This window comes from Xenopus laevis, chromosome 6S (assembly GCF_017654675.1).
Source record: "Xenopus laevis strain J_2021 chromosome 6S, Xenopus_laevis_v10.1, whole genome shotgun sequence".
NCBI lineage: Eukaryota > Metazoa > Chordata > Amphibia > Anura > Pipidae > Xenopus > Xenopus laevis.
This window is the reverse complement of record NC_054382.1, coordinates 7332243-7357851: the sequence shown is the minus strand read 5'-3', so window position 1 is coordinate 7357851 and position 25609 is coordinate 7332243. Positions and strand designations below refer to the sequence as shown.

General features: G+C 43.2%; 1 protein-coding gene across 6 annotated transcripts in view; it reads left to right on the top strand.

The window, feature by feature from the left end:
- map3k22.S (mitogen-activated protein kinase kinase kinase 22 S homeolog) overlaps positions 1–25609 on the top strand; it is an 82128-nt gene that overhangs the window by 33588 nt on the left and 22931 nt on the right. For 4 of the 6 annotated variants that reach the window (XM_018268989.2, XM_018268988.2, XM_018268987.2 and 1 more), the window contains exons 3-4: positions 6437–6534; positions 21455–21495. In XM_018268989.2, the coding sequence (XP_018124478.1) occupies positions 6437–6534; positions 21455–21495 (139 nt within the window). The remainder of the gene's footprint in view (positions 1–6436; positions 6535–21454; positions 21496–25609) is intronic. The other 2 variants (XM_041567336.1, XM_041567337.1) reach the window with 1 other exon arrangement.

Below are 25609 nucleotides of genomic sequence, written 5' to 3'. Positions count from 1 at the left end.
TACAATGGGGATCAGATAGGATCTGTGCAGCCACTGGGACAGAATGCTCTGTTATACAGATAGCTAGAATCTCAGCTGCCATAAAGCAGGGCAGGACTGCTGCTTCCAATGGGGATCAGATAGGATCTGTGCAGCCACTGGGAGAGAATGTTCTGTTATACAGATAGCTAGAATCTCAGCTGCCATAAAGCAGGACAGGACTGCTGCTTACAATGGGGATCAGATAGGATAAAGCAGGGTAGGACTATTACTTGTACTTGATCCCAACTAAGATACAATGAATCCTTATTGGATGCAAAAACAGCCTATTTGGTTTATTTAATGTATAAATGATTTTCTAGTAGGATATAAAGATCCATATTATAGAAAGATCTGTTACACGGAAAACCCCAGGTCCTGAGCATTATGGATAACAGGTCCCATACCTGTACTCTGTTTGTAACTAACCCGAGCCCTAACCCCTGGGGTCCCACCGGATTAGCAGTGCAAGTGTGAGGGATGTACTACAGAAACATGTTGCTTATGAGATGTATATCATTTGTGTAACTATGGCATTCCATCATGGAAACAGCACCTTCACATATTTCAGCTCAATGTTCAATGTCAGAGTTTTCACACACAATTATAAATTAGTAAATCATTATACAAACAACCTTATCTCCAGGCTTTATTTACATTCTTGGCTGATCCACAAAACTGCACTCGAATGTCACATTGAGCCTATTAGTTACATTGTGTTCTTACACATTGAAGTACCTCCATGCCAGTCACTGCTTTCAATGGAACCCTTAAAAAACTGCGAACAAGAAAACCAGTAGCTGCTTAGTCCCCAGGAGCATAATATAGACATTCATTATTTCATTATTTTAACTAAAATTAAAGATTAAAGGGTTGTTCACCTTTGAGTTAACTTTCAGTAGGATGTAGAGAGGGATATTCTGAGACAGTCGCCCGAAGTCGCCCCATGAAGAAACAAAGCGATCTGAGTGCCATCCCGCTGGTGATTTACACTCTAGCCAGCGGGAGGCAGTTCGGGGAGATTAGTCGCCCCGAAGAAGAGGAGATTTGTCCTCGATTCTCCTTGTGTGTCTCTGCCCTAAAGGAGAACTAAAGCTCAATAAAGGATTAGGTTAGAAACAATATGTTTTGAGGTTCTGTATCAGCCCAAGCCCCCATAGCCCTTTTACAAGGAAGATCTGTGTCTCTGAAGATGCCCCAGTAGCTCCCCATCTTCTTTTCTGCTTATTCCCAACACATGCTCTGTGCTGCTGTCACTTACTGAGCCTTGGGACTTAAATATTAACAGTGTATGTACTAGGGATTTTGGATTCGGTTGAACCCCCTTCACGAAAGATTCAACTGAATACTGAACTGAATCCTAATTTGCATATGCAAATTAGGGTGGAAGAGGAAACCATTTTTTACTTGCGATTTTTGTGACAAAAAGTCACATGATTTCCCGCCTGTTCCTAATTTGCATATTTGCATATTCGGAAATTAGGATTTGGATTCTGGGCTGAAGGATTTCAGCTGAACCCGAATCCTGCTGGAAAAGGTTGAATCCCGAACCGAATCCTGGATTCAGTGCATCCCTAGTATGTACAACATACACAAGTTATAATACAATGCTCAGATCTGAAACCAGTGCAGTCTGCATCAGAATTTAATCTTCAGCCCAGTAGAATCAGCTTCTAAAGCAGATGCAGGGTCGGACTGGGCTGGACTGGGACACTGGGAAATATCTTGGTGGGCTCCGCCGGCCCTGTCCCGCTATTAGCGCTGCCTTTCTGACCTCCCTCCCAGCCCCCCGTTGCGGCCTCGAACAGGGAAAAGGTAAGTGCGGGGGGGCAAAAAAGAGGTTGCACCTGCGGCGTGGGGGAGGGCCTGGCCAACGCGTCTTTGCCATTAGGCGGACCCTGAGCAGATGAACCTCATTTCCGGCTCGGTTACCCATACCTAAGCTAAGGAGCAGATTTATCAAAGGTCGAGGTGAATTTTCGAATGAAAACAATTCGAATTTCGAGCTATTTTTTGCGTACCTCGACTAGGGAATAGTCCAAATTCGATTCGACTTTGAAAAAAAAATGAAAAAATTCAATCGAAAACGGACCTATTCGACCCAAAAAAAAAACTTTGACTTAATTTCAGTTGGTCTTTTTGAATTCAAATTCCAAAGTTTTATCAATTCTAAATTGATAAATATGCCCCTTAGTGTGTCAACTGCAGACCAGAGCCCACTGAGCATGTGCAGTGCCACTGACACACAAAAGATGGTCTAACAAGATCCAAGATGGGGAGCTGCTGGGGAAAACAGTGAAGGCCTGGATCATTACTGTTATAGGGCTGCTGAACCCAGGCCCAGATTTGTGGTGAGGCCACAAAGACCGGGGCCTAGGGCGGCAAAAAATGAAATTCTAAATAGTGTTTACCCTACTTTCACTAGATGGTCCTCCTGTCAATACAGACGTGTGAGTTTTAGTGTCACCTCTGGAGATGGGACAGAAGAGTGGACACTTGACTCACACACGTTATGACTTGAAATGAGCGTAGTGAAGTGAGTACGTTAACGAATAATATAACCAAGGAACGGGGAGAAAAGTTGTTGTTTCCCTTTAAATGGAACTCTGTAGAAATTTCCCCTTATTTTGTGATTCTGTCAGATAAAGCAGTTCTCCTTTCCGATGACATAATACAATTTAAAAATGGCCACATGCCGCTGAGTAACTCGAGTCTCCTGGAATTAGAAATCAGCGCAGTCGTTCCATGGGGTGACTTGCAAGCGTCGCATTGGCGTATGTGCGCCTCATTCCATTCCGCAGAAGCGCTAGAGGTGAGTATGGCGTGCCGAATATCTGAATTATTGATCTGTCTTGTGTGGCGTCTCCAAAACTGGCAATTCTTCTTATTGACTTCCTAGCAGACTGGGCTCCGGAGATTGGGCAATCGTTGCTTAAATCTTGCAACTTTTTGTGTTCTGGGGTTTTGAAAAACTTCAGCACCAGGAGTTAGGAGAGAAGGGACCAGTGATGTAACTAGATGTTCTATTTAGGGCCCAAAATATTGACAAGTTGACCTGTTCTACCAAGACATTGACATTGCTAATATAGAAATAGTTTATTAATTACTGGGGGTATGGGACCTGTTATACAGAATACTAGGGACCTGGGGTTTTCCGGATAACATCTTTCTTTAATTTGGATCTTCATACCTTGTCTACTACTAAACCATCATGTAAACATTAAATAAACTCCGTTTTGCCTCCAATAAGGTTTAATTATACAGCATCTTAGTTGGGATCAAGTGCAAGTTACAGAGAATAAGGGAATTATTATGATGCAACATCACGGGCTAAACTGGGCCAGTTCATTACAAAGAGCAGGACTAAGATTTGGGTGAACTGGGGCTAAAGTAGACGAGCCAGGGGTCCATCTGAAGTGTATTACAGATTTACAGGTATGTTGCTGGTAAGTTTTTAATAACGGCCCCAGCCTTGGCCAGTGTTTTATTATCTGGCCACATCCCCAGTACAACTAAACAAGTCCAATCTGCCCCAAACTCAGCCCATTTACCATCATTCCTCATCCCTTTCAGGGTCTGTAAATCAGAACCATAAAGGGATATGAATCTGTCTGGGAGCCCGAATATGACCAGGCCACTTAAAGACCAGGGCCACTCCTTCCTCCTTGATGGTGGCCCTAAAAACATACATTTCTATCCTCTGGTGCAGGACCCTGGTGGGACCCATTTTCTCTATAAAGCTAGGGGATCCGTTATCAAAAAAAAAACCATATATTTAAAAAAGTACCAAAATGCAGCAATGACCCATTTGCCATTGAGTTCTGTTTAATCAATTCGTTTTTTATCTGTATTATCTGTAACACAGTGCCGTGTACTTGACCTCCAAGCTTCATAGACTGTATCTATATTATTTTATTAGCCTTATTGCATGGTGCACCTTAGCAAATGAGCCCCCCTAGATCGCAATCAATTCTGCATAATAGACCCCAAACCTGTGCTGAGTGTGAGCTCATTTCAGATGTTTGGCTCAAGCTCTCGAGACAATGGACAAGTTTATTTATCCTAATAACTGTATGGAACATCTTACGTACACTTAATTGAGATTTACTTCCCTGCAATTCCTGGAAGTATTCATCCTGGTTCTGCCCTCGCTGTTTCCAGAAAGCCGTTCCTTTATTAACAGAGTGGGTGCCGCTCACATGAATGTAACCCCTCGTTCCCTATTGACTTACACTTGTTGCTCCAAAATAATATTATTTTATAAGACAGAGCCATTGCTTGTGTTCAGCTCCCTCGACCCTAATCACGCTAATCACGCTATACCCAATTTACACTGGTCTGGCACAGGGCCTTTTACATAAATAAAGCAATAGGCTGTCATTAGGTGCCCAGGAACATCAACTCAGACATTTTTCATTTTTGGGTGCTTCTCGTGCCAATTTGCCTCTTCCCATGTTTCTAATTCTAATGAATGTGGGTGCAAATTACTAGGAGGAGGAGACTGGGTTGTTACTACAAATGACTGGGTAAGAGATGGCAAAATTGTGGGAGCTGACATGTGTGGGTATCCCCTAGAGTTGACTGTGATGCTTATGGGGCTAAACTAGTACAAGTCTAGGGTCACTGATTATGAATAGGGATTGTTTCGCTGCGGAAATGACACCCATAGACTTGTATGGCGTTGTGCGGCAAAAAAAAAAACAACCCACGGCGAAAATTGTTTGACACCCATAGACTTTAATGAGTGTTGTCAACATTTTGCCGGCGGCTAATATTTGCCGAAACAAACCTGGTCAAATTCGCCCATCCCTAATTATGAAGATCAGGCCACATTGTTGCATCTACAAGCAGTGTCAGACTGGAATACCTGGGGGCCACCAGAGAATATGGACTGAAGGGCCCACCACCCTAGGTGCTGCACCCAGGGCCACCATCAGGGAGTACAAGTGTCCCGGGCCTGGGCATGAAGGGGGGCCCAGCAGTGCTGCACTTTTGAAAGTGCCTGGCCCCCCTTGAGAGCGCCAAAGCTTTTTGGCCATTTTTAAAAGTCCCAAGCAGCCGAAATGCGGAAGTGCCGAACAGCCAACGTTCCGAAGCAGTGAAAAGACCCGAAGCCACGAAAATAGCCTAAGATGTTTTTTTACCTGTAAGGGGGGCCCCGGTGCCAATGCTTTTTTAAAAAAACTTTTATGGGGGGCCCTGTCACCAATTATTTTTTAACTTATAAGGGGCCCTGACCATCAATTGCTTTTTTTAACTTGTGTGTGGGAGGGTTACTTTTTTAGCGCTGATGTCTGTGTGGTCTTTTAACTGTGATGTGGAGTGGGCGGGATCTGGGGTGGGACTTGGGCGCCAGGGTGGGCCCCAAAAATTTTGTTGTACGGGGCCCAGTGATTTCTAATGGCGGCCCTGCCTGCACCCACCCACCCTGTGGTCACTGAAAATCCACAGCCACCACCAACAACTTTAAAGCCCTGACTGCTGTCTCTCTCCCTCAGTCCTGCACATCCAATGAACAGCAGGCCCAGCACTGACGCCTACCAGGATTGAGCTTGTCCAATCAGCAGCTCTTCTGTTTAGTATTTCAGCCAACCGTTACTGCGGTCTTATTTACCCTAGCAACCAGGCAGTGGTTTGAATGCGAGGCTACTATATGAACAGGCAATATACGGTATAAGAAGTCAAGTATTAAAAAGAAACAATAACAAAACTAGGGATGCACCGTATCCAGGATTCGGATGGGGATTTGGCCAGGATTCGGCCTTCTTCAGGAGGATAAGGATTCGCCCGAATTCTTCTGCCCGGGCGATTCAAATCCTAATTGGCATATGCAATTAGGGGCGGGGAGAGAAATCGCATGTCTTTTTGTTACAAAACAAGGAAGTAAAAATTTTTTTCCCCTTCCCACCCCTAATTTGCATATGGAAATTAGGGTTCAGTATTCAGCCGAATTCGGGGGTTGAGCCGAATCCAAAATAGTGGATTTAGTGCATCCCTTAACAGAACAATTGTAGACCCATGGAGCAATAGTTGTTTACTGGGGTCAGCAACCCCCATTTGAATACTGGAAAGAGGCAGAAGAGGTAAATAATGAAGACTAACTAAAGTTGTTAGGAATAGGTCATTCTATAACATACTAAAAGTTAACTTAAAGGGGAACAAAGATAGGGCATTCCAATTGGCTGCTACTGCCCCTACTTGTCACTTCTGTAGGGTTATCACTTCCAAAGGTTCTGAGAAGTTTAAGCTCAGAGTTCAGTGTGTGGAAGGAATAAACTTCAGAGCACGGAGGAAAACAAAACATCTTGGTGACTAGGTGTAAAGTCCAACAGTAATATTTATATATTTATATGTTTGTGCATGAGGAATCCGGTGCACTCTTCCCTACAAATGATTATTTGGGGATCTCTCGTTTCAGACGCAGAGGAAGCCCTTCAGCTGATCATGAAGGATCTGGCAGCGCTGGGGAAGTGCGGGGGATTGTTGGACGGACATCACAAAAAGAACTTCAAGCAGGTGATTATTCCTCTCTCTGTTTCTTTGTGTGCAGTTCCTTGTACTAAGCACCTGTTCTATGGAAGACGGTCAGGAGGGGACTGGTTTGCAATAAGGTAACTACCCTGCTCTGGGCCCCCCGCCAGAACGAATTCACATGCGCGTGAACTGCTGGTGGGCCCCAAGAGGGTGCAGTCTCACCCCCACACCCCTGGTAGTTCCACCACTGCAGACTTGCATCACCCAATACTTTGTGCTGTACCAGGATTCTTTCATCCAGTATGAGATGTGGAGCAGAGCCAGAGCCAAACAGAGGGGCCGTCTGAGCCAGCACTAAGGGGCACTCTAATACTCTAATACGCTAATACTCTAATACGCTAATATAAACACGATCACAAACACATGCTGTGTCACATAACTGGCTCAATAAGTGTAATAAATTGCGCAGCAATGTGCTATCTGTGTGTTGTGCTTTACTTTCCTGAGCTCCACCTTCCGGCACACTCTGGCAAAAATGCTGCTCCTGGTAACTAAGCGCCGCGAGCAGGGGTCGGGCGGCAACGGAAGGCCGTCTCAGGCGGCATAAAGGCGCAGATTGGCTCTTGTTAAAGGAGAACTAAAGCCTAAAAATGAATGTGGCTAAAAATGTCACATTTTATATAGTGAACTTATTGCACGAGGCTAAAGTTTGAGCTTGTCAATAGCAGCAATGATCCAGGACTTCAAACTTGTCACAGGGGGTCACCATCTTGGAAAGTGTCTGTGACACTCACATGCTCAGTGGGCTCTGATTGGCTGTTGAGAAGCTAAGCTTAGGGCTCGTCACTAATTATCCAGCAGAAAATGAGCTTCCCTGGCTGTAATATAAGCTGATGCTACAGGTTTGCTGATTATTCAATTCTGATGCTAATTTCACTGGTTTCTGTGCTGCCATGTAGTAATTATGTGTATTAATTACTAATCAGCCTTATATTGTGACATTTCTATTCTATGTGTACTGTATATTGTGAGTGGCTCCCTAAGCTCAGTAAGTGACAGCAGCACAGAGCATGTGCAGTGAATCAGCAGAAAAGAAGATGGGGAGCTACTGGGGCATCTTTGGAGACACAGATCTTTACTGCTAAAGGGCTGTGGTTGCCTTGGGCTGGTACAGAAGCACAAAACATAATAGATCTCCTTTAAATATGTCCAGCATTGGACTAGCAGCAGCTTCTGGGGCCCACACATTCCCCGGGCCCCCTACCCCAGCTACAACCCCCCTCTACCTCTTCCCCCGGCCTTTACATTATTTTATCTTCTTGTGGCTGCAGTCAGGGCTGGGGTGGATGTAAGGGTGCAGCATCCATGGCGGGAAGCAGGTTTGGGTCGACAGGGCCCATCAGGTTTTTTCACCTGGTCCCCCTGGTCCAGTCTGACCCTGAATATGTCCCCTACCAGGACCCCATTCATTTCTTTTACATGTGGGTACAGACAGCAAGGTAGTAGGATGATGAGGCAACTAGACTTTGCCACCTCTTTTTCTGGCTGTTCAGTGCAGGAGATCAAAGAGAAAGTCGGGACATTTCAGTAACAATCTGAGACTGCGGGTTGAGCTGTCAAAATTGGGACTGTCCCGCGAAAAACGGGACAGTTGGGAGCTATGGATTAGGGTTGCCACCTTTTTACTCATTTTATACTAGCCAGACTGGGGGGGTTATGGGGGTGTGGGTTGATCAGTTGATACCAGTGTGCATTAACCAGTGTCGTGTCTGTAATCAGATTCAAAATAGGCCCTGCAATAAAAGTAGACAGAGACCCAGTAAATAGTGACTTTCCATCTTACATCAGCCGCAGTGGCATTTGCCAGAATCGACAGATTTCAGTTTCCAGCCAGTAACACATTCATCAGCTGAGTCAGAACCACTGGGCAGGTGTCACGGTGTCTGAGCCCAAGCAGCCACAAAGGAACAATCTCCTGTCTGAAATACTGACCTTTAACCCCCACCCAGTACCAACCAGTATATACCTTGCTATTAACCAGTGAAAAAGAATACTCGCAGCAAACAGCCAGCGCACAATAAACCTTTTATTGCTTCCATGGAATGTAAAGCCATACTGTTAATTAAAGGGGTGTTTTTAAATCTATATGTATATAGATATACCTGTATATTACACAAAAGCCATAAATATCTTGTAAATTATATCCTTATTAATGGTGACTAGTGATGTCATCAGTTATAAATGGTGAGTGGTGATGTCATTTTTGTCACAAGACTCACTGAAACTGTATTATAATAAGGGATGCACCAAATCCACTATTTTGGATTCGGCCGAACCCCCGATTCCTTCGCGAAAGATTCGGCCGAATACTGCATATGCAAATTAGGGGTGGGAAGGGGAAAAACCTTTTTTACTTCCTTGTTTTGTGACAAAAAGTCACGCAATTTCCCTCCCGTCCCTAATTTGCACATGCAAATTAGGATTCATTTTTGCCGGGCAGAAGGATTCGGCCGAATCCGAATCCTGCTGAAAAAGTCAGAATCCTGGCTGAATCCAGAATCGAATGCTGGATTAAGTGCATCACTAATTATAATAAATAAAGTTCCCCTTAAATAAATATGAGGATATTAGAAGTAACCTTGGAGTTCCATGACCTGTATAAAAGCTAGGGATGCACCAAATCCAGGATTCCGTTCGGGATTCGGCCAAGATTCTGCCTTTTTCAGCAGGGTTCGGATTCGGCCGAATCGTTGTGATTGGCCGAACCGAATCCGAAAACTTATTTGCATATGCAAATTGTGGGGAGGGTGTGATTTCACGTGACTTATTGTTACAAAACAAGGAAGTAAACCAATTTTTTTCCACTTTTTCCTTTCCCGCCCCTAATAGGGCAGCGGTTGTCACAAGTTTCCAGTTCAAGCCCCTATCAAGGCCAAGCTTTGTTCAGACCCCAAAAGCTTATGAGTACAGATATACCGGTAGGTAAATATCGGTGTATCAGTAATTTAATAATAGTTTCAAGGATATCCAGGGTTGCAAATATACAGTCACCCCAAAAACTGATGTTATAGCTTTAGATGTATATTGGAAAGCAGGTGGACTTACTCCCAATTTCTTACCCTAAATGACCTTCAGTCTGAGCTCATCTGCCTACTACTCCGAGCATTTTGTCCTTTCTTTTATATTTAAAAAGAGAACTAAAGCCTAGACATGCTGTATTTTCTATACTGAACTTGCTGTACCAGCCCTGGGGTTCAGCAGCCCTATAACAGTAATGATTGAGGCCTTCAAAGTTGCCTCCAGCAGCTCCTCATCTTGTTAGGTCATCTTTTGTGTGTCAGTGGCACTGCACATGCTCAGTGGGCTCCGGGCTGAGAAGCTAAGATTAGGAGTTGTTGTAAATCATCAAGCAGAAGGTGAGACTCATCTGTCACAGATGGGGCATCTACAGAGGCTCAGATCTTCCCTTAGGCTGGTACAGAAGCCCAGAAACATTTCTCGCCTAATTCCTTGTTGAGCTTTAGTTGTCCTTTACACACTAGTTTTCCTCTTTCCTCATCTCACAGCAGCATCTGCTTAACATTTAACTGCACAAGAGACTCTCAGCGCAGAGGGGTCTGCTGACCTCATGCAGTTGCTTGTTTGGGAGTGTTTTCTCAAAGCCGCCTGTTGCTAGGAAACCATGGCAGTTAGTGTGCTGCCCCTCGAGAAAATATATGCGCTGCTGTCACTGCTACTCTGTGCATTTCATGGAATAAGTCCCATTATGGGAAATCAGAGTCAGTCCAGATGCTGGGAAAACTGGGAGAAATACAAACGCCTCCAGATATTTAACACATGCATCTACTGTACACCTGTATGCCTCTGGTCTTCCGCTGATTTGGCGTTCATGGGGGTTATGATTTAACAGGGTTGTTCATTATTACGTTAACTGTTAGTATGATGTAGATAGTGATATTCTGAGACAATTTACAATTGGTTTTTATTCTTTATTATTTGTGGTTTTTTTAGTTATTTAGCTTTTTATTCAGCAGCTCTCCAGTTTGCCATTTCAGCAATCCGGTTGCTAGGGTCTTAATTCCCCTAGCAACCATGCACTGATTTGAATAAGAGACTGGAACATGAATAGGAGAGGCCTGAATACAAAAGATGAGCAATAAAAAGTAACAATAACAACACATGTGTAGCCTTACAGAGCATTTGTTTTCTTACATGGGGTCGGTGACCCCCAACTGAAAGCTGGAAAGAGTCAGAGGAAGAAGGCAAATGATTCAAAAGCTATAAGTTATAAAGACCAATTGAAAAGTTGCTTAGAATTAGCCATTCTATAACATACTAAAAGTTAATGTAAAGGTGAACCACCTCTTTAAGGTGAAAAGGTGACAGATGCAGATGTTGATGTCACAATGTAGCAGTTAGTTGGGGAGAGTTTATAGTATAGCGGATGTGTTTCAGTTTGTTTAGTCACACAGGTTGCAATTATAGTCTTTAGATGTGAATGCTCTGTGCCAATGCAAGTACTCACATGTCATTTTATTGCAATTCTAATACATATGAATATATATAGATAGATAGATAGATAGATAGATAATAGATAGATAGATAATAGATAGATAATAGATAATAGATAGATAGATAGATAGATAGATAGATAGATAGATAGATAGATAGATAGATAGATAGATAGATAGATAGATAGATAGATAGATAGATTGTCCTTAAACCTTCCGCACACCATTCACTAAACAAGTTGCTACCATATTAAGCTGTATTACTTAATAGACAGAAAAATAGGTGCACACCAGGATTTTTGAAAAAGAATTAAAAATACAAAATGTTATTTATCCCATTAAAAATATTTTAATGGGTTATATAAAATTTTACAGTTTTTCAAAAATCCTATTTTTTCGTCTATTAAGTAATAAAGTTTAATATGGTAGCACCAGGGTCTTGTTCAGGGCCGGACTGGGAGTAAAAAGCAGCCCTGGCAAAAAAATCAAAGCAGCCCACACATAAATGCGTGCTGGTCTTTTACTTACACACACGCATATTTCATAAATATACATATATATATATTATATAGTGGATAATGTACCCCCTACTGTAATTTATAAAGATATTATAAGTCACAGAGAAGTTATGTGACAATATAAAAGCATACATATCTTTATAAATTAGGGGGTACATTATGAATTATAATTTACTGCAGGCGTGTCCAACCTTTTGGCTTCCCTGGGCCACATTCGAAGAAGAATTTTTTTTCTGGGGCCGCACATGAAATACATAACACTTTTGATTTCTAAAAATAAAGGAAATACACAGAAATGAACTACAATACCTGTGCAGTAAAAAAAAAAAGTCTAAAAAATAAATGAATATATTTGAAAATATGCCTTTTCAAATTTTGCATATTTTTCCACGAAGCTAAATGGGACAGATTTAACCCTTTTCAAATTTTGCATATTTTTCCACGAAGCTAAATGGGACAGATTTAACCATCACCAGGGGTGTAACTGCTGTACATTTGGGCCCAATAAGGCCCTAATAACTGGCTCTACTGCTATTGCCCTAGGAATGACTCAGTTCATCAAGTAGCTGGCACAGGTGGAACTCACCTTTCTGCTTTAAACATCCAACACTGAGGCAAAAGGGCCCCATAAAACAAATAGCAAGAAGTGAACTTATAATGGGGAGGGGACGTCAGGATCAGTGCCCAAGGCAACCTGGCCGACTACGGCGCTTCCAATTGTTCACACATGCGCAGAAGAGAACGAGTGACTGCGGAAGAGCGCACAATCGTCATTGAGCAGGAACTGCAGCCACAGATGGGTCCGAACTAAGGGAAGGCATCAAAAGAGGTAAGTGCCTGGCGCCCCTCTGCCTTTGCGCCCTAGGCACGTACCTCTTCTGCCTACCCCTAGTTCCGGCCCTGGTCAGGATTTTGGGGTGTTGTACTTCAAAAACAACAGATTTCCATTACAGATACAATTTACCCTAGGGTAACACAATGTTCTTAAAGCAGGCAGTAATTGTAATACATAGTAAAGTTAAACTAAAAAACAAAGCACTTGCTAAACTAGAACTCCCTAACCCCCCCCCCAAGTCCAGATTGTGTCTGGTACCTGAGCAGCACAAACATTCTTAGCAGTAAACAGTTTCAGTGACCCCTCTTATCAGCTTCCTTCCCATGTCTATAGCTTTAACCTCCCCTATATGCCTACTGTGCAGTAGCTTTTCCCAGGACCTCACATACTGACCTGACAGATTTAAGATGCAGAGCGCAGGGGCAGGCAATCTCTCTCTCCAAAGGAGACGAGTCACGTGGCTGTGATGAGAGCCGTGACATCTCCAATAACTTTATTCAGCACACGCACTGTCCAGCCAGCCCACGAAGTTCCGGGGGGAGTGCCGTCACTGCTGACTTCTCCTCACTCCCTCACTCGCTCTCTCTCCCCCTCCCTCTGAAAATAACTTCAGCGTGCGCACTCAAAACTATGTGAACTGTGCGCTCCTTGCTCCTAAATTTTAAAATCAGATAAGTGCAGTGCCCGGCCCATTTCATCACAGGATAGAGCGGCCGTTCGGGCAAATGCCCGAACGGACAGATTATCAGTCCGGGCCTGGTCTTGTTTAGTCAACGGTGAGCGGAAGCTATATACTGTATACAGGTATGGGATCCTTTATCTGGAAACCCGTTATCCAGAAAGCTACAAATTATGGAGCTTAAGATGGCCATACACGGAAAGATCCGCTTGTTTGGCTATGTCGCCAAACGAGCGGATTTCTACCCGATATGCCCACCTTGAGGTGGGCAATATCGGGCTGATCCAATCGTGGGCCCTAGGGCCCAATGATCGGATCCTAACGATGGCTAACGGGCGGTCAGATCGCGTGACCGCATCAACGAACAGATGCAGCCGAGATCCGATGTGATTTTTAGTCCCGTCCGATCGACATCTGGCCGACTTTCGACAGATATCGATCGGGGAAGGCCGTCGGAGGGACCCATACACGGGCCAATAAACTGCCAACTCGGTCTGTCGCCAGCTTTTATCGGCCTGTGTATGGCCCGGCCACCTTTACTTATGTCTCCCATAGACTTCATTATAATCAAAAAATCCAAATTTTTAAAAAATGGTTTCCCTTTTCTGTGTAATAATAAAACAGTAGCTTGTATTTGATCCCAACTAAGATATAATTAATCCTTATTGGAAGCAAAACCAGCCTATTGGGTTTATTTAATGTTTACTTGATTTTCTAGTAGACTTAAGGTATAAATATCCAAATTACAGAAAGATCTGTTATCTGGAATACCCCTTAATTTGTAAGGATGCACTAAAGCTAGGATTGGGCCACTTTTATGCAGGATTTGCCTTCCCTGATAGAAAGTTACATTTTTAAGTTGCCCTTTAATGATTTTGTCGCTGAATCTGCACAATATCTGCACACACTTCATTCTATAACATGGTGTCTGTTCTTTGCCTTTAATCCCTCCGCACGCTGCTTTTCCCTGTGGCCCCCAATGGAAAATAGAGGGGAAAAAAAAAACGTTGGCTGGAAAGTGAGGGCAGCAACACAAGTATTTCTGGTGACTTTCAATACTCATAATTTCCTTGCTGGGTTTAGTGATCAGGCAGCACGTCATGCGCAGTCTCCTCCCCTGGTCCAGTCCAGTAATATGTTTCCAATTTAACGGTCTCTGCCCGTGTCCCAGAAACCTTGTTAATTCCCTTGTTATGAAGTATTTGCAGAGCAGTGTTGGTTTATATACAAAACTATCCTCCCATATGGGTGCAAGGCACAGTTATAGAAAGTATTAAAACTTCTGGGGAATCCTAATTAAGGGGAGTCTATATTCATATTCTTATTACAGGCATAGGATCTGTTGTCCGGAAACCTGTAATCCAGAAATCTCTGATTTACAGGAAGGCCGTCTCCATACCTTCTAACTGTCCTGTTTTCTGCTGGACAGTCCCGGTTTTGACAACTCAGCCCACAGTCCCGGGGTTTTTACTGAAATGTCCCGACTTTCTCTTTGATCTCCTGCACCGACTTTGATCTCCTGCAGCTGCTGCACTTTTGTAACAATTTAAGATACGCAAAGAATCAGTTGTAACTATTTAAGATAAGCAGGTCTCTTGGGAAAACTGAGACTAGCAGCTTAATGGGCAATTTCACTTTCATTAGGAAACTGTTATAACACATAAAACATGGCCTTAAAACTCCCAGAAATGTGTTCAAACTTTCATACCCTGCCAGATTTTGTAAAATGGAGATGGTAATTAGGGGGTGTGGTCATAAAATGGGCGTGGACCAAAATGTTCACTGCTCTTAGTGCGGCACAAGTTATTATCCCTCTTTTCGTTTTTCAAGTGTTGGGAGGTATGTTTCTCCCATAGACTCCATGTTATTCAAATAATCCACATTTTTAAAAATGATTTCCTTTTCTCTGTAATAATAAAACAATACCTTGTACATTAAAGGAGAAGGAAAGGCCCCCCCAAGCGATTATATATACAGGTATGGAACCTGTTATCCAGAATGCTCAGGACCTGGGAGTTTCCAGATAATGGATCTTTCTGTAATTTGGATCTTCATATTTTGTCTACTAGAAAATCATGTAAACATGAAATAAACCCAATAGGCTGGTTTTGCCTCCAATATGGATTAATTATATCTTAGTTGGGATCAAGTACAATATACTGTTTTATTATTACAGAGAAAAATTAGATTTTTTAAAAAAAAATTTGGATTACTTGGATAAAAAGGAGTCTATGGGAGATGACCTTTATGTAATTCGTATTTTTCTGGATAACGGGTTACCGGATAACGGATCCCATACCTGTACTTGATCCCAACTGAGATATAATTAATCCTTATTGGAAATAAAACCAGCCTATTGGGTTTATTTCATGTTTATGATTTTTTTAAGGAGACTTAAGGTACAAAGATCCAAATTACAGAAAGATCTGTAATCCAGAAAACCCCCGGTCCCTTACATTCTGGATAACAGGTCCTTTCCCTGTGTTATATAAACCCATTGCAGCAGGGCTACAGGGGAAGGATTTCCTACCTGTCCAACACTTCTTATACAACTACTACTACCAGGCCCACCAGGAGAGGTTCTAAGTGCAAAGAACAGGTGCAAATTGTGTGCATTTCTTGCACCTAGTGGCACGTGGGCAGATTGCAATAATTTTTGCACCTTGCCTGCAGTTAGTAAATAAGGCTATTAGGGGGGTAACTGTAAATGAGTCCAACCTATGGCTCACTAGTTATAGGTGAACTACAATGTTCAGTAGCCTTCACCTATCAAGGGATGACGGGGAGGTAGTGCAACAACAACATCCACAAGACGGCAGCGGTGGTACAAGTTGTAGTTTGACAACAGCTGGAGGGAGGATGATGGGAGCTGTAGTTTTGTAGGTGGAGTATGTATTAAGTTTGAATATTTCAGCTATTTGTGTTTACATCTTCACCGAGCAGATGACTGAGTTTATTTTCCTTGGCCACTGGCCACGGCAGATTGGTGTACTTAGGGGGCCGATAGTTGTGGGAGGAAGTTTTGGGTCAGAGCGAAGAATGAAAAAGAAAACATTGCTTTTGTGTTTTGGCAGGTCATATGGACAAACAGACGTGTTCCAACATGGAACACCCCTTCTGTGCTGGAATGGATCAGCCTATGCTCGCTGGCCCCTGGGCTTTTCCATTATTATCCTGGGTGGGCCTACAACATTTTACAGGGAAGATGGGGGAGATTAAGGCAGATTCATTTGTGAAATCAAGAACAGGCCTTAAGCTGGCCACACACACACATGCTCAGAATTCTTGTATACAGTGTATCATACAAGCCAATTCCAACTAAACTGTTTTTTGTGTGTGTATGGGACCCATTCGGACAATAAATTAGAGTTTTCACTAGATCCATTACAACAAAAGGCATTAAAAATAAAAGCCTACTAGTGTCTTCATTAACTGGCCTTTTTTGGGCTGCACTGGGTCTATTTGTTGGCTTTGGCCATCCTCAGGTGTTGCCATAGTGCATGAAAATCAGACTCATCTATCAATTCAAATATACAGCACCATACCTGAGCTTGGCCAACATTATACCTTCCTCTGTCTAGATTAATTGAGAGGGATTGGAGACCCACCAATATTTGAAGACCATGTGTAAGGACACTTTTGGTACATTAGAAGTGGAAGATGATCACTATCAAAGTTAAAGTTGGCCATATAAACATCAACATTGGTTAATATCTTGGCTCTCCTCCTGCACCGCCAGCTTATTATCCCATGGAGCCAAAACAACATCCCATGTGAGTGATATGTGGCCAGTGATCAGCAAGGAATCTACCTGGCATGTTAATAAATCCAGGGTACTTTATGGATCCGGTGCTCTCTTCATTCCTTATCACCCTGGTATTTTCAAGACAATGATCACCAGATGATTAATATTCCAGATCACTGTGTGTCATTCTTTCCCCAACACTCCAGCCAAACCCACAGGACTGGAGCCAATTAAAGAAAGTGAATAAATGAATATGCTGACATTCAACCAGGGCAAAATAATTTTTTTGGGGCATAATGGGCTTCCACAGCTAACATATATAACAATGTAAATGCCAAATACTCTCCATAATATTTACTGCCCACCACCAACGCAGCAGAAGTGTGATTCAGCTATGTTTCTCCAAAGCAATGTTGGGTTCAGTGTTGGCCAACTTGGTATTGGTATCTTCTTATTGCTTGATTTGTGGTTATTACTATTAGGACACACAGAGGTAGTACCACGTGCCAGGAACAAGGGTTTTGGACATTTAGGAGAAATGCAAAAGTTGGATAACCATAGAGTGATGACAGCTCAGAGAACAAGGAACAAAGTATTGGCGAGACCCAATGTTGGGCCAGTTCTTCAGAAGAGAGGAGTGAGCGGGTGCTACACACCATATCACTAATGAAATCTCCATAACTAAGGCTCTTGTTCCTTACCAAGAACTTGACGTTGCTATCATCTCCCTGCTGTAGTTCAGTGCCTGTTGGATCGGGATCACTTATCAAGGCCGCACTCCTATGGCAGCCTATCACAGCCATGTTATTGGTGGTTTGCTGTTATATTACTGGGCTGCAAATGGACCATAGAAGCACAGGACTCCTCAAGAAATGTTCACGCTCAGTGCTCTCTGTGCATTGGAAGCTGTATTTGATTTTGCACACTTGCTAAATTTGGTGAGGGACACACAAGGTATTTTTTATTGGTTTCATACCTTACTTTTTCATTGAGCCATACCTTTGCTCATAACAAGGTCACATTTAATTTATAAATCCAATGTCTTTATGGTCAGCCTGCCATAGTTTTAGTGTTAAAGACTTACATGTCAGGCGTTAAGAACTCCTCCTTGTAAACAGGCGGTCTAACATAGGTCCCCCCTGGTCCCCCTGTCCCAGTCAAACCCACACCAGAGGCCCCCTCTCCCCCGTGTGTTCTATTGATCAGGCCGGAGGAGGATGAGATCCAAAGGGAGTGCAGGCCATGCAGGCAGGTGTGGGTTTGGGTCAGTGGGGCCTACGAGGGCCGGGGCCTACTGGGTTTGTACCCTATGTCCTGCCGGCCCAGTCCGACCCTGATTGGACCCAAAGTACAGACTTGGGGCACAATATTAAGGTTAGACTGTTGAGATACTGTACTATTCTCTATAGAAATATAACTATGGCAGGCTGACCATAATGATATTGGTTTCATGTATATAACTGTGACTTTGTTATGAGCTAAGGTATGGCTAAACCAAAAAGTAAGGTATGAAACCAATAAGTCTCAAACTCTCAAAAGCAGGGGGAATAAAGGGTTAATACTTAATACCTACCAGTGGTGATCAACTCTCATTATAATCCATCACAGGTACCACCACCTAAACAACCTACATATAGAGAAATAGTCAGGGAACGTTTAACTACTTTGCTTGATTTTTGTTCTGTATAGCAGTCCCTTGATATTCGGCCAGCTTTGGAGGGAGGGGCAAGGAGTTTCTATATGAAGAGACAGGCTGGATTAGAACACTATAATGGCAGTTTACAGGTGGATGGGAGGTGTAGGGTCTTCCGAAATCAAGTAATGGGCTGGACTAGAACACTAATATGGCATCTTACAAGGGGGTGGAATGGGGGTGATTTTTTATCAGACAAGAGGCTGGACTAAAGCACTTAGGTGGCAGCGTAAAGGGTAAGTGTGCTGGGTGCCATGGGTTCTTTGACAATAAATCCGTCAAACCCAGTAAATGTTCCTTTTCCCATTTTCCCAAGTGCAATAACTCTGTATTCTCCATCAAGTACAGAACATAGAAGGGGTGCGCTGGATTTGGTTCAATATTCGGCCAAATCTGAACTTTTTTGTAGCGGGTTTCAGCTGAATCCAAGAGCCTGGCCAAACCAAGTCAGATTGGGTTTGGTATGCGGCCGGTGTATTTGGGGATTCGGCCGAACCCTAAAAAGCAGGGTTTGGTGCATCCCTATTTATACTGTATATATATATATATATATATATATGTTTCTGCAGATGTTACTGGCCGATGGTTACAGCTGCATTCAGTGTTTGCAGAGAGATCATAGGAGGAAGTTTTTTTTTTTTCTTGTTGAGTTCGTCATCTGGAGAATGAGATTATGGAAACAAGCTCTTATGTTCTCGGCTTGCAGACAAGTTGTAAATACATGAAATTCTTCTGCCCGCCCACACAGCAATGATCCTTTTTTAATCAAGGGAATAATAAGGTGTGTCTCTGGGGCAGAAGTAAGTGGCATTTGTACAGCTTCCCCTGTAATTATAAGAGAGGTATCACTAACTGGCAGTTGTACCAGCAGGGTCTCAACCTTACGTGTAATAGACTAAGCCCCAACCCCTCCGATGAAGGAGAAATAATTGGGTTTGATTTTAGCAAAGGGGAGACCCGAGTCTTCATTAACAAGTTGGAGCCCTTCTGCAGTGTGATCTGAATCATTCTACACTGTGTAGCTGCCTAAAATATTTGAGTATCAGGTCATGTGTTGCTAGTCCAGACTCTACAGTTATGGGACCTGTTATCCAGAATGCTCGGGACCTGGGGTTTTTCGGATAATGAAGCTTTCCGTAATTTGGATCTTCATACCTTAAGTCTACTAGAAAATCATATAAACATTAAATAAACCCAATAATCGGACTCTGCTTCCAATAAGGATTAATTCTATCTTACTTTGGATCAAATACAAGGCACTCATATCATTACAGAGAAAAAGGATTTTTTTTTTAGAAATTTGGATTATTTGATTATAAAGGAGTCTATGGGGGAAGGGTTGCCACCAGGCCTGGACTGGCAATCTGTGGGTTCTGGCAAATGGTAGAGGCCATAGATGCCATAGACAGTCACTATTTAGTGGGCTGGTGGGGAGCTGATTGGGCCTCTCTGTACTTGAAATGCCAGGGCCTATTTTGACTCCCAGTTCAGACCTGGTTGCCACCTTTGTGCGGCTCACGATCTGGGCAGGGAGTTCATGACACCACAGGGGCGAGTCAGTGATGTTGTGGACGGGCATGCTACATCACGTGGGTATGGTTAAGATGTGGCGATCAGTGATTGGCTGATCGCCATGTCAATCAGAGGAGATACCAGGCAGACTGTCGGGTTGGGTTGTAAGGCAGCCTTTCCGTAATTCAGTGCTTTCTGGATAATTGGTTTCAGGATAATGGATCCGATACCTGTATATATAATCAGATTGAGAGTTCTTTAATAAGTCATTATAAAAATCCCAATTTCCAAGTATTTCTAATTCCCTATCTGTCTGCCATCACTGACTAGGGTGGATCTCTGACTGTCAGCTGCTATCTCCTATGTACTATTAGCCCTCCATGGGGGATACTCACAGCCAAAAGCCTAATCTTGTTTAGCAAGTTTATCAGGGCTGCAGTTCATCTAATAAACTGGATGTGACACAGAGAAACCCACCCACACGTCAGCAGGGCCAAAGTACAGGGGTGGGGGCATCAGGCAGGGAGTCCGTGAGACCCCTCATTAGATAAGAGTCTGTAAATCAGGATACACAAGCAGCAAAAGCGCCACCTGCTGGTCATTTTCTGACCATTCTGACCACCAAGTAGTCAAGAAAGTCAACTTCTTCCTTGACTACTTGGTTTAGGCTAGAGCCACATGGGAAGATTCAGGGAGATTGGTCGCCTGGTCGACTAATCGCTGCGTCTTTGAGGCAACTAATCTCCCTGAATGGCTTGCTGATATCTCGCACCCACTAGCGCTAAAGTCGCCTGTGCCTTTACACACACGCAGCGATACGTTTTTCGAAGTCGCTCGAAATTGCCTCACGAGGCAATTTCGAGCGACTTTAAAAAACGAGTAGGCTGAACTAGAACAATGATATAGTATCTTAAAGTAGGGGGGCCAAGGAGTCATTGGGCAGAGACACACGCTGCTATTTCGGAAGATTAGTCGCCCATCGACAAATCGTTTTATCTTCGGGCGACTAATCTCCTCGAACTGCCTTCACGCTGGCGTACTTCAGGCGACTTCTGAAAACGAAGCGTTCTGAGTGCCATCCTGCTGGCAATTTACATTGTAGCCGGCGAGAAGGCAGTTTCGGGGAGATTAGTCGCCTGAAGAAGAAGCGATTTGTCGCTGGGCGACTAATATCCCGAAATAGCAGTGTGTGTCTCTACCCTGTAACTAAGAAGGGGGAAGATCACTGATGGCAGTGAATGAGGGAGAAGAAAGAAGTCCTAATTATCATTTCTAATCTAACGTTGCTTTTCATTTCCCTGTAAGGAGGAAAATAAACATACTGAAAGCATTTATGATAATTATACTGATTTTGTTATTTAGTATTTTTTTTGGTTTTTGGAAAAGCCTGGTCATTTGTGCAGTTAATAAACACAGGGTATTTGGAATTTCATACTAAAATTGACTAAAATGCAGTATTTTCTCTCCAGCAGGACGCCAGAATAAAATTTGAATACAACGGAGAGAAAAGGTAAGTTTTCATTTTATAAAGGATAATGTTTTCAGTGTCGTTGCTGATGTTAAACGTAAAGGGGAAGCTAAATGTGGAATCCTCTGTTTCCTTTGTGTGTTTCTCATGGAGGAAGCCTGTATCCCATGCTGTGCCGTTTGGATTCGGGCCTGTGTACTCTCTGCGGCAGCTTCTCATGTCTCTGACCTTTCCCGAGGCAGATTTTGGGCACTGCTCCTAGAATAATAACCCTGCCAAGGCTGCTCCCCTCATTACACTTTGTCACTTTTATGGAAACAACCTGAACAAAAACACACAACTGAGCAGCACAATGGGCTGGAAGTATAAGTTTAGTTTTGTGGCTGCAGTGGGGTAACTATAGAGGAAGCAGACCCTGCAGTTGCAGGGGGGCCCAGGACTGTAAAGTCCAGGGTAGGGTTTCCACCTGACCGGTCTTTACTGGCCTGGCTGGTAAAAATGATGCTTGATGCCAATGTTATTAATAGGAAAAAACAGCAAGAATATAAGAAGGCCGGTATTTTTTTCCAGAAAAAGTGGCAACCCTAGTCCAGGGTCAGACTGGATCCTAGGGGGCCCACCGGAAGTTGCAAAACAAGGACCCTCCTGGCAGTCCCCCTCCTACCCGTAAAACCCACCAGCACCGGCACGCTCATCCACGAACGTGCAACACGCAGAAGACTACGGCGCATATGTGCAGGAGATGCACCTCACCAACACCGCCGCAGCTATGTTTTTTTTGGGGCAGCCAATGGAGCAGGTCTGGGCTGGCCGGGGCCCACTGGGTTTTTTCCCAGTGTCCCGCCAGCCCAATCCGACCCTGGTGGAGAGGCATATTCAAAGTAATGTGTTAAATCTACCGCACTCACGCAACTCCACTTTTCCTGCAACGGTGGTGCTGGTCCTCCATCGACCCGGCAAGGTCCCTTAGCAACAGTAGTGAATTCACGGATCTGCACACACTATTATCTGCAGTCAGGGACATGGTCATCCTTATGAACGGAGGGTAAATCCCCCCGCAACGCTGATCTTACTGGTGGTATAATAATAAAAAGAGGGACCTCGTCCTCGACTGCAGATAATAGTGTGTGCAGGGTGGTTAAATCCCCCCGAAACATTTATCTTACTACATACCTCCCAACTGTCCCGTTAGACTCACAGCTTAAAGGGCAATTCACCTTCATTAGTAAAACTGTGATAAAACATAAAAACTACAGAAATGTGTTCAAACTTTCATAACCTGCCAAATTTTGTAAAATGAACATGGTAATTGGGGGATGTGGCCGCAAAAGGGGTGTGGTAAAAAAATTGCCGCTCTCCTAACGGCAAATTTTTTTGTCTCTCTTTCGGTTTCCAGAATGTTGGGAGGTATGTTACTGGTGGTATAATAATAAAAAGAGGGACCACGTCCCCAACTGCAGATAATAGTGTGTGTGCGGATCCGTGAATTCACTACTGGGGCAGAGGCAGTGGCAGCATAAAGTGGGCGGGAAGATGGGGATCGGAGTGCGCTGTAATTGGGTCCCATGCCACCCTACGTACCAGACGTTACAGTGCCCCCCAACATCATTTCCGGCCTTTAACACAACAAGCCCCTCACCCTTCAGCGGATTTATTCAGTAAGTGTCTCACGGTGGCTGGGGGGATTTTTTTCTTTTTCTTTCAAAAAATGTATTCAATTATAGAAGGCTACCCCCAAAAGCTGCCGCCCAAGCACAGGGCCTCGGGTGCCTATATGTAAATACGGCCCTGGACTTTATAAACCACAATGGAGTGATGCAGGATAGAATGAAAAAATGCTTTTCTCTAATAAAGAGCATAACAAAATAAAAATTTAAAGACTGACTGGTAATTATGTCATGGTATTACTGTCTAAATCACGTTTAGTTGATTCTAAAGGTGAACTTTCCCTTTAAATTGATGTTGTGATGAGGTTTCCAAGCAGCCAATGAACGGAGAGCAAACAGATTTTCTCAAGTGCCGGCCGGTACACAGTCTATTTGATATGGGAGTTTCCCAGTGCGTCTCCTCTGGCTTCAGAGTGACCAACCAATCAACTTGCCCAACTGTCAGATGGGCTGATCCGAGCGTGAGCTGTGCAAATATTACAGCTGTAAGTTACAGAGCTCAGAGCATAGACCTCCATATCAGTGTGATCTGTCATTAGTTAAATGTAGTCAAAATAGAGCTAGAACTGGGTTTAGTGTAAAAGTAGATTTTATTAAGAACAGCTGGGTTTATGGATAATTAGCAGTTAATAATTCCCTATATATTTAGTTGCAAATTGCCCTACATTATAGCCTGGCATACAGTTGATTTTCACTTAATTAAAGGGAAACCAACAGCCACCCAATATCCTGGGGGCAGGGTTGGACTGAGTTGTCCGGGTCCACTGGGGCTGCCAGCGCAAGGGCCCCCACCATCACAGCACTCCCTCCTGATAAAGCTTAACTGTAAAGGATAAGTAAACCTTAAAGATAAGTAGTGATGCACCGAATCCATAATTTGGTTCAGGTTTCGGCCTTTTTCAGCAGGATTCAGATTCGGCCGAATCCTTCTGCCCGGCCAAACCGAATCCGAATCCTAATTTGCATATGCAAATTAGGATTCGGTTTGGTATTCGGCCGAATCTTCCGTGAAGGATTCGGGAGTTCGGCCGAATCCAAAATAGTGGATTCGGTGCATCCCTAAAAATAAGTGAATGTAAAATTAATGAAGGTGCTATTCTAAGCACTTTTGCCATGTACATTCATTTATTTTTAATTCCAGGATATTAAAGGATACATGTACTGTTAATATGAATGGATTTTGTTGGAACAGCGACACCTGCTGGTCATTTTCCCACCAGTCTGACCACCAAGTAGTCAAGGAAGAAGTTGTCAGGAGAAACAAAGATGCTGCTCTATATCCTTAATCCTTGAATATCTTGGAATTAAAGAAAATAAATAATGAATGTACGTTGCAAAAGTACTTAGAATAGCCCCCTCATCAATTTAACATTCACTTATTTTTACGTTTTCTGACTAGTCTGACCACCCAGTAGTCAAGGAAGAAGTTGTCAGGAGAAAGTTGTCTGATGTTCATCTGCTTTGGAAAAATTTGAGAAAGGTTTCTAATTTTTTTCCTAAGCAGAAGAACATCAGAGCAGTCTCTTTCTTTCTCCTGACAACTTCTCTGACTATTTGGTGGTCAGACTGATCATAAACTGACCAGCAGGTGGTGCTATTGGAACACAATTAATTCATATTCACAGTACATGTATCCTTTAATATCTTGGAATTAAAAAAAAAAAATGAATGTGCATTGCAAAAGTTCTTAGAATAGCCTCCTCATCAATTTTACATTCCCTTATTTTAAAGGTTCACTTATTTTTACAACAAGCACCACCAAGTAGTCAAGGAGGAAGTTGTCAGGAGAAAGAAAGAGGCTGATGTTCTTCTGCTTAGGAAAGATTTAAGAAAGGTTTCTAATTTTATTCCTAAGCAGAAGAACATCAGAGCAGCCTCTTTCTTTCTCCTGACAACTTCTTCCTTGACTACTTGGTGGTCAGAATGGTCAGAAAGTTACCAGCAGGTGGCGCTGTTGTAACAAAATTCATACATGTATTCTTTAGTAATATAAATAAATAATGAATGCACATTTACACATGCACATTGAATGCACGTTTACATTCACTTATTTCTAGGGATGCACCGAATCCAGGATTCGGTTCGAGCCTTTTTCAGCAGGATTTGGATTTGGCCGAATCCTTGTGCCTGGCCAAACCGAATCCGAATCCTAATTTGCATATGTAAATTAGGGCGGGTAGGGAAATCACGTGACTTTTCGACCACAAAAGAAGAATTTTTTCCACTTTCTCATTTCCTGCCCCTAATTTGCATATGCAAATTAGGATTCGGATTAGGTTCGGTTTTCAGACGAATCTTTTACCAAGGATTCTGGGATTTGGCCGAATCCCAAATAGTGGTTTCGGTGCATCCCTACTTATTTCTAAGGTTTACTTATTCTGCACATGATTTTGTGTAAGGATCAATCAAGGTGGCCAGTTTATTAGTGGTAGAAACATGTACATCTGAATCTCTCGGTAAATGTCGGCATGTTTAATAGCACAGAGGAG